Raw genomic sequence first — 10,067 nt, 5'->3', positions numbered from 1 at the left:
TACCCCTAAGGGATCCTAACCCTAATCACTTTATGGTTAGGGTTAGGGGTAGGGTTAGGATCCCTTAGGGTTAGGGGTAGGGTTAGGATCCCTTAGGGTTAGGATCCCTTTAGGGTTAGGGGTAGCATCCCTTTAGGGTTAGGGGTAGGATCCCTACCCCTAACAATACCCCTACCCCTAACTATTTCTGTTTATAGTGGGTTTTTTACTTTATTTTGATGATTGGCAGCTGTCACACATTTCTCAGCATGCGTTTAAAAAACGCAAACTCATGTAAAAACGCATGTAAACGCGTCAAAACGCCACGTTTTTTTCACCACATGCAAAAGCGCATGCGTCAAAAAAACGCAGCGTTTACACGCGTTTTTTCACCATGCGTTTTTTACCGCAAAAACGCACCCCAAAAAACGCCAATGTGAAACCAGCTTAAAGGCGGCGGAGGGTGAGTATAGCAGGTTTTTTTTTTATTATTTTTAACATGACATTTTTACTATTGATGCTGCATAGGCAGCATCAATAGTAAATAGTTGGGGACACACAGGGTTAATAGCAACGGTAACGGAGTGCGTTACACCGCGGGCCGTTACCGCTGCCATTAACCCTCTGTGAGCGGCAAGCGGAGGGGATTACAGAGCGGGCGCCGGGCAGTGAGTGTAGGGGAGGGACTAATCGGACTGTGGCCGTCGCTGATTGGTCGCGGCAGCAATGACAGGCAGCTGCCGAGACCAATCAGTGAACGAATAACCGTGACAGAAGGACAGACAGACGGAAGTACCCCTTAGACAATTATGTATATATATATGGTAAATAAAATTTGTTTGTTTTGAGAAATATTTCCTTTGAAAACGATGTGTAAAAATGACGGAGAATTGCTTTATGTATAAGCTCATGTTAAAATCGCATTGCAATCGCACTGCATGCTGATGTATATCGGATGCTAGTTGGGAAAAATTGGATACTAGCATAAAAAAAACACATGACACTCGCATTACACTTGTCAGACTCTGATGCATCAAAATCGGACAGATTTTAAAAATCGCTAGTGTCTCCACAGTGATTTTATCAAAACTGCAGCAAGCAGCTCATTAAGTGATAAATGGCTGGAATCAATATATACAGACACATACACGCTGCTCTGTGGGCCGGTATACTGTGATTAAGGGCTCATCCTCACTTGCGAGCAAAACAGACGAGTGCAATCCGACAAAAAAAATCAGATTGCACTCGGACCAATGTTATTCAATAGGTGACATCTCATTTGCGATTTTTTTTTTCGCATGACAATCGCATAGTTTGCATCCATCTTTTTTTGGTCCAGATTACGGACATTTTTTTTTTTTTTTTACTCGCAAATGGGTATAAGCCCTTAGGCATATAGGACTCCGTTGCCCATGCTGCAGCCAATTCCACACAACTCCTTTGACAGCAGTGAGCTGATTGCATCAAATCCGCGCCTGCGTTCTCTGCCAAGAGATGCAGAATCCGCACAAAAAATTCCACAGGGTAATCCGCAACGTGGGCACATAATCTAATACAAAAATTGACGAAAAAGGAGAAGAAAATTGACACAGTACTTGACTTCATATGACACCCCTTGTACCTTGGCTGCAGGGGAGCATATGGCACTGAGGTGACCGCCATTTTTCTCCACAGCTAACACTATCATCACTGTCCCAGCACGCCATGACAATCTGCAGTACGAACAGCAGAATTACCAGCCCCGTTATAACAGACCAAACACCAGACTTTTAACTTTCGCAGAAACTACAACTCCAAGAGTGCATTGCGATGCGAGCTACAAATTCATCCGCCGCTCATGAAAAAAAACTCCTCATTACTCATCTTTCCCATATATTCATTCCCTTCACAGACAGTAACCAGTGTAGAGACAGGCGGGACGAGCAGGGGAGTAAGCATCGGGTTTGTCACTTTACAGCGGAGGAATACAGCGCGGAAGTCAGGGAGTGAGCCTGTCAGTTTTCGCGCCTTTTTCGCAGCGCAAGGTCCTCTGGGAAGAGTCGGTGTTTGCTACGAGAAGTGCGGGGAATTGGGAGAAGTTTGGGGCCGGGAGGACGCGCTCACCGCCGCTATGCAGAGAGACGAGGCCGACCAGGAATCCTCCAACTCCTCGGACGGGGGCCCCGGGGAGCTGGTGCGGGAGCAGCTGGACAGTCTGTGCCGGGAGCTCAACTTAGACCAAGAGACGGCGGCCGAGACTATGAGCGACTTCACCAAGACGTGGAGCACGTACAGCCTCGAGGTGAGCGCTGCCGGGGCTCTGGGAGGGACCGGTGGGGGAGGCCGTCACCTGAGGAAACCGTCACCTGAGGCTTAGTACCTGGAGGGGAGGGCTAATGGGGCATCTGGGGTGCAGGTGGGCGTGGTCTGGGAGTGTGTGTGGCAGGGCTCCTCCCACTCAACTTTCCGGCACCACTGCCCTGGTCACTACTGAGCATGTGCATAAAATGCTGCACAGATTCATCGCCTGTAGGACTCCACAGCCCTGGTTACTACTGAGCATGTGCATAAAGTGCAGCACAGATTCATCGCCTGTAAGACTCCACAGCACTGGTCACTACTGAGCATGTGCATATTCTAAAGCTCATTAGGATTCATCTCAACTAAACCTCTGACTTCACATCACTTTCTCTCTGCTGAGCATGTGCATATTATGAAGTGCAGCACAGATTCATCTCAAACTAAAAGCTTGGAGCAGAACGATACAGTAAAGATATATATCTTGGTATCGTGTTAGCCAGTAGATAGAAAAATATTTAGAGTTGAGAGTCCTCAGTGGTTGATACCTTTTTATAGTTTACCTTTTCAGTTAGCCATTAAAAGGTATCAACCACTGAGGACTCTCAATTCTAAATCTGGAACAGAACGGACACTTCAGAACTTTCACTAGTTCTAATGACAACCAGCACGTCCTGCATTGCGCTACTGCACCCAATTCATTATATATTGTCTGAGTTGGTCCATTTTATTCTGACGCCACAGCCTTGGTGCATGGGGTGGCCTGAGGCTTATGGGGCTAGTGAGGGTGCACTGGTTGGGGGAAGGACGTGATGAGAGCTTCTCTGGAGGCACTGGTTGGGGATGGTCTGAGGTGATGGTGGACTGAAGGGTGCTGGCTCCCATTAGATCCCACTGCCCTCACTATGATGCCTCAGAAGCTGTTTCCTACCAGGTATGGTGCGGATGGAGCTGTAAGAAAAAAAGTTACTAACTTTAGAAGAGTCTAATTATAAAGATCTGAGGTCTACCTGTTAATGGACATTATTAAAAAAAATTACAAAACCTATTTTTTTTTTTCTTTCTGAATGATAAGTAACTTATGTTTTTCTCATAGGGGGATGTCAAGCACTGGTTGGCCTGTGCTTTATATGCTGCATGTCGGAAAGGTTTCATCCCAACCGTTGGGAGAGGTGTAATGGAGGGTAACGGGGTGTCTCTTACCCGTATTCTTCGCTCTGCCAAGTTGAGGTTGGTTGCCTCTACATCTCCTTTTCCCCTTTTTTCTTTTTGTCCTCTGTTTTCTACCTGAAATAATGGTCTCATCATGCCCATCTACGTTCCACAGTCTGATACAGTTCTTCAATAAGATGAAGAAATGGATGGACATGTCCAATCTTCCCCAAGACTTCAGGGAAAGAGTGGAAAGGCTTGAGAGGAACTTTGAAGTTTCAACTGTAATATTCAAGAAGTTTGAACCAATATTCATGGATATATTTCAAAACCCTCATGAAGAGCTTCCAAGACTGCCAAGGAGCAGAAAGCAAAGGTAACCACAGAATACGGGTAGGTGATGGATGTCTTATTACTGGGACCACATTAATCACCAGGACAGGGGTCCTTAGACATACCTTCTTGATGAGGAGTCCAGTCGCCCCAGCAGTTGTCTATGGGACTGATCTACATAGTGCAGTACAAGGCACAATAACTATTGCGTTCTCGTGATGTGAAGAGAATAGTGAGACCTTTCCTGGATGTTCAGTTTGGATTCTCTTATTGATATTTAAAACATTCTTTCTAAGTCAGGATTGACTGTCAGTAAAACAGTCACAGAGGTGATGGGTCCTGCTTTACTATTGGACTGTAGTATTGATATTTGTGGTCTTCTTTTCAGGAAACTGCAGTGTAATGCGAAGGAGCTCTTTAACTTCTGCTGGACATTGTTTGTGTATACCAAAGGTGAGTGCGATCGGTAGTTATTTCAGACTGTGCCTTTGATAAAATGTCTTGTTGTACGAAGAGTTGCTTTACTTTTAAATTTTTCTTTTTTAGGCAATTTCAGCCTAATAGGGGACGACTTGGTTAATTCCTACCACTTGCTTCTGTGCTGCCTGGATTTGGTTTATTCCCACACGTTGCAGTGCTCTTATAAGGATGATTTGCTAAATCCATCATTCACAGGTAAGTGGTTGTATTGTTTCCTATTCAGCTAGGAAACTGATTCGTCAAGACACGAGGAAGAGTGTTCTGGAGTAAGATGCTCTAATGTCTAAAAAATGACAGCTGTGAGCCAGATTAGGTTTCTGCTATTATTTGCACCACTGGCTGAATCTTTGCAGCCTCCCATTAATCCGTACCCAATTTTTAGAAATGTGGTTAAACATATCTCAAAGAACGACAACATTTTTATACCAGAAAAAAACTGCCATGAAGGTTATTATGAAATTCTTTCTTAAAGGGAACCGGTCTACAGTTTTGTGACAGCAGCTAAAAATATCACCTTTTTCAGCGTCTGCACTGCATGCCTTAAGTCCTTATGCCTCCGATAAACCTTTTTTAATTTCTCCCATGCTGTATGGTAACCACCTTGGTCCAATTCGATGGATGTTGCTTCGGGCCTATCCATCCCCAGATGCTGCTCGCCATCCTCCTTTAATTTGATGTGCAACATCTCACTCCAGTGCAGAAGAAATATAGCATCTCACACTTGCACTGTATGGTTTGCCCAACTGCGGGCAGAGCCGAAAAACAAGTGCGCATGGGTTCCACTCCAAAGATGGCTTGTACTCTGTGCAGGGACATTTACCCCGCTGAGTGCTAAGTATTGTTTATAGCTGTTCTTTGACTTGCTATCTTGCCAGCTATTATTCAATTTATTGTTTTAGGCTACTTTCACACTAGCGTCGGCCCGACGTACCGACTCATACTGTGCAAGCGCCGCACAACGGGGGCAGCGGATGCGTTTTTCCAGCGCGACGTGTGGCAATGCGTCGCTAATGTTAGTCTATGGGGAAAAAACGCATCCTGCAGACAACTTTGCAGGATGCGTTTTTTACCCTAAACGACGCATTGCAATGTATTCAAAACGACGCTAGTGTGAAAGTAGCCTTAAGGTACCTTCACACTAAACGATATCGCTAGCGATCCGTGACGTTGCAGCGTCCTGGCTAGCGATATCGTTCAGTTTGACACGCAGCAGCGATCAGAATCCTGCTGTGATGTCGTTGGTCGGGGCTAGAAGGCCAGAACTTTATTTGGTCGCTGGCTCTCCCGCTGACATCGCTGAATCGGCGTGTGTGACGCCGATTCAGCGATGTCTTCGCTGGTAACCAGGGTAAACATCGGGTTACTAAGCGCAGGGCCGCGCTTAGTAACCCGATGTTTACCCTGGTAACCATCCTAAAAGTAGAAAAAACAAACACTTCATACTCACCTTCCCCTGTCTGTCCCCGGCGCTGTGCTTTCCTGCACTCACTGAGCACAGCGGACGGAAAGCAGAGCGGTGACGTCACCGCTCTGCTTTCCGGCCGCTGTGCTCACAGCCAGTACAGAGAAGCACAGGGCCGGGGACAGACAGGGGAAGGTAAGTATGAAGCGTTTTGTTTTTTTTACTTTTAGGATGGTAACCAGGGTAAACATCGGGTTACTAAGCGCGGCCCTGCACTTAGTAACCCGATGTTTACCCTGGTTACCGGCATCGTTGGTCGCTGGAGAGCTGTCTGTGTGACAGCTCTCCAGCGACCAAACAGCGACGCTGCAGCGATCCGGATCGTTGTCTGGATCGCTGCAGCGTCGTTTAGTGTGAAGCTACCTTTACTCTTGCACTCTTGCTGCCTTTGATATTTTGCATGGACTTGTTGTGGTTAGAGGACATGGTACATTAAACATGGTGTTTTATGGGATATGAGACACAGCTGCACCTTCATTGCCTTTATATTATTATGCATTTTGTGTTTTTTTTTTTTTGTTTTTTTTTAAATCTTAAGCTTTATTCAGCTTAAACTTGCTCATGGAGTCCATTATTTAGCACCATTGCACTTTTTTTCCAAGTTTACATGCTCTGCTCATTATTGATTTATACCCCACAACCCATTTCTGGGACCATTAGCAACCATATCACAGGTTGTTTCTGTGTGTGTGTGTGTTTTTTTTTTTTTTTTTTTTTTTTTTTTTTTTTTTTTTGGTAGAGAAGATTACCTTACAGCGTGGGAGAAATTTCAAAAAGGTTTTCTGTATCGCCTTTCATTGGGGGACACAGGAACCATGGGTGTATGCTGCTGCCACTAGGAGGCTGACACTATGCAAATAAAAAAGTTAGCTCCTCCTCTGCAGTGTACACCCTACCGACAGGAAGTAGGATATTCAGTGTAGCTTAGTGTCAGTAGGAGGTGGACACGGGTCTTTCATTAGACCCTTATCTACCTCAATGTGCGTCGTTTCTTTTCAGGTTTCCGGAGGGATACAGGGTGAACAGTCACACCTGTAGTCCCACAATACGGACTATGAGTACGGCGTGTACTGCCACCCCGTATCCTCATAGATCCGACAGCAGGACCATGATCCTAGCACACCAGCGTGCTCAGAAGTCCGGTCCTGGCTCCGTCCCCCACCCACTCGCCTTCCAGAGCCTGTCAGTTGGAGGAGACGAGGACGTCCATCACAGCTTCCTGGACGTCTCATTCCTCTTCAGGTTAGTATCGACGTGGGAAGTTGAGGTGAGTATTTCCCATCCCAAATCTTTCAAGGGGGGTTCTGGCTAGGGCTCCCAGATTACCTGGTCGTCGCTTGCTCCCAGATTGCGCAGCACGGCACGAGATTACTGTTCCCATGCAGCCCCCTCTGCCTTCTATTCCGGCACAGGGCCTTTACAGCCTGCCGCGCCGCTTCCTCCACTCTCCCCAGTGAGACAGCCCTGACTAGCTGTCCTGCCGTTCTTTCTGCGGCGTGCTTCCCTGGCGCCGCGGCTTTAATGGGGCCACACTTCTTTCTCCAGCGCGACAGCCCTCTCAGGCTGCCGCGCCGCTTCTCCCTGCGGCGCACTACTCTGGCGCTGCGGGTGTTTCATAGCAGTCGCTCCATCCTCTTCAGCGTGACAGCCTTGGCAGGCTGCCGCGCTGTTTTTCTACCTTTGGCGCACTGATCCGGCGCCGCGGCTCTCCTCCGGCGGTCGCTGGCCTGTAATTTAGGCCCCGGCTTCTGCCCGGGCCTACTTCCAGTGCCGCGCTCCGTCCACTTCCGCTTTCATCGGGCGGGCTTTCTCCCGCCCGACAATCTCTTTACTCCCCGCCCACCGGCGCCATCTTGGTGCTCCTGGGCCCATGATTTCTACGACGCTGCTTAGCGCCACATCGCAGCAGGGCGCACGTTCCAGCGCCCTTTTCAGCGGTCTCCTTCTACGGTTCTTCCAGACTGCAGCCAGGACCTTTTTTCCCCAGCACACGTTTCCTCCGGCGGGGTCCCCTGCATCCTCCTTAGGTTGCCATTTCATCGCTGGTGCCCTGGACCTGTGCCATGATGCCGGTCGCAACTACAGTCAGGAGCAGTCTACAGGACTCTACTATTACTGTGAGTAGCTCTGCTATGCAGCCTATTACTCCCCTCTCCTGTTCCCCTAACCTTCGGGCATCATTTAGTGGGTCTGCTCCCAGGCCTAACCCTACAAGGAGAGCGTCCCCGTCCTCCTGCTTCCTCTTGTCAGCTGCAGCAACTCCCTGTCCAGGAGTCCCTAACCCGGGTGAGGCCGAGACCCCTATCCCTGGGTGGGCTTTCCTTCTGTCTGTCTGGGGCGGACCTCACCAGGATGTCACGACCTTGGTATCCGTGCCTGTCCGCAATCGCTAGTGGGTCACAGGATTCTCCGTCCAGCCTTGTTCAACTTGGCCACAAGAGAAACAGAACAGAGGGATACAGGGTGAACAGTCACACCTGCAATCCCACATTATGGACTATGAGTACGGCGTGTACTGCCACCCCGTATCCTCATAGATCCGACGGCAGGACCATGATCCTAGCACACAAGCATACTTAGATGTTCGGTCCCAGCTCCATTCCCCACCCACTCGCCCTCCAGAGCCTGTCGGTTGGAGGAGACCAGGACGTCCACCATCAGCCCCATGGACGTCTGACACCTGTCTTTCCCGCTCCATCTTGCCCTCAGGTCTGGACCGGTGAGATCCCTCTTCCTGATCCTCCTCTCTATCGAGAGAGAGACGGGCTTCCTCGGTCATGTTTGCAGAGGAAGTTTCAGACTTGGATAACCTTATTGTTGCGAACAACCAGACCCTAAGCATCATGGATACCTCTACGGAACCCGCAGAATAGGCGGTTTTCGTTTAGACGGTCAAACCACCTTCCAGGATCTTTGCCCCACACACACTGAATATGTGGTGGTACTTGCCAGGAGAAATGCGAGCCATACCAGATGCTTGCAGACAGGGAAGCGTCTCGGCATCCTATATCACTTCTCTCCTGAGCTCATCGCTAACTGGTCTGATTCCTCGGCAGGAAGTGGGCAATTCTGGACTCGTCAGTTCCCAGACTGTCTACCAGCTTGGCACGGGTTCCAAGGATACTTTTATAGAACCACTGGAAAAATCAGCCTTTTGTAACGGCTGCTTCTACTTTGTGCCTCGGCCATTACCTCTACCTGGGTCTCAAGGACCATAGATAGATGGACCAAACAGCCTTGTAAGAGCACCCCGCCTGGAGCTCCTCCGGGGGAGCTAGCCGACCTGACGGACCGGATTTCCTATGCAGGGAAATATTTGGTATCTGCCTCCCTAGATGCGCAGCTTGTGCAGCTCACGCATCCAGCATTATGGTGGCCATCCGACGGAATATTCGGCTCTACACACAGCCCTTCCAGGGGGCCTGTTTCTTTGGCTACATGAGGGAACAAATTATTAATGACGCCACGGGAGGCACGAGTTCCCTTTGTCCCTTCGCTGTTTTGCGGTGTCGGAAGATTCCTCTAGCTAACACAGACTGTGATCTCGTCTGGCTAGAGAAAAGGCTTCCTTTAAGCCTATCCCTTCCCTGTGTGCCCGCAACTCCCATGGTTGGTCCACCAGGCCTAGACCTGGCAGATCTTCTTCGGCATAATAACTTGTGCTAACGGCCCAGCGTTTCTTCCAGTTTGGGCGGGCATCTCCTGCCTTTTTCAGGGATGTTTGGCTGGCTTCGGTGGAGGACGCCTAGATCAGGGAGGTGGTATCCTCTGGATACAAGATAGGGTTCGCTTAGCGGCCCGGAATCGCTTCTTTGAATCCCGCCCTCTAAAAATCCTCCTCTGATCTCAGGTTTCTTTGCGTCCATTACCTTCCTTCTTTGTTCGGAGGTTATTGTTTCCGTCCCACAGCAGGTACGCTTCCCAGGTTTCTATCCAAACCTGCTTGTAGTGCCGAAGAAGAGCGGCGCAGTTCGACCCTTTCTGTCTCTGAACTTAGTGAACAGAAGGTTCCGCATGCGGCATTTCAGGATGAAGTTCCTCTGTTCAGTCCTGGCTTCCATGGACCCACAGGAATTCCTGTGCTACATGGATATCCAAGAGGCCTTGCTCCATGTCCTGATATTCCTTGATGATCAGGGGCCTTAGTTCTCATTCCATACCTTGAAGTAATCCTCATCAAGCCTCTGCCCCTCTCTCAGGCCCCGAGGGTCTGACCATCGTCCTAGACTCCCTGTCCTGTTTCTGGTGGCTGGCCAACAGAACAAAGTCTTGTCTTGTTCCGAGTCAGCGTCTCGTCCTCTTAGGCATGTTGTTCGACATCGCCGGGGGGTTTTCTTCTTGAGAAGCGGGCAATTCTCCATACGGAGTTCGCTCTCTGCAGGGC

At 49.0% G+C, this 10,067-nt stretch overlaps 1 protein-coding gene across 2 annotated transcripts in view; it reads left to right on the top strand.

Annotated features, from left to right (window-relative positions):
* Positions 1 to 1,981: 1,981 nt before the first annotated feature.
* Positions 1,982 to 10,067, top strand: part of RBL1 (RB transcriptional corepressor like 1) — a 128,254-nt gene continuing 120,168 nt past the window's right edge. Inside the window, exons 1-5 of one of the 2 annotated variants that reach the window (XM_069751931.1) lie at positions 1,982 to 2,260; positions 3,353 to 3,486; positions 3,584 to 3,784; positions 4,130 to 4,194; positions 4,288 to 4,416. In XM_069751931.1, the coding sequence (XP_069608032.1) occupies positions 2,090 to 2,260; positions 3,353 to 3,486; positions 3,584 to 3,784; positions 4,130 to 4,194; positions 4,288 to 4,416 (700 nt within the window). In that variant the 5' untranslated portion in view covers positions 1,982 to 2,089. The remainder of the gene's footprint in view (positions 2,261 to 3,352; positions 3,487 to 3,583; positions 3,785 to 4,129; positions 4,195 to 4,287; positions 4,417 to 10,067) is intronic. The other variant, XM_069751932.1, reaches the window with a different exon arrangement.

The sequence above is a fragment of the Ranitomeya imitator genome, chromosome 2 (genome assembly GCF_032444005.1).
Source record: "Ranitomeya imitator isolate aRanImi1 chromosome 2, aRanImi1.pri, whole genome shotgun sequence".
Taxonomy (NCBI): domain Eukaryota; kingdom Metazoa; phylum Chordata; class Amphibia; order Anura; family Dendrobatidae; genus Ranitomeya; species Ranitomeya imitator.
The sequence above is the reverse complement of the archived record's forward strand: the minus strand, read 5'-3'. Positions and strand labels throughout refer to the sequence as shown.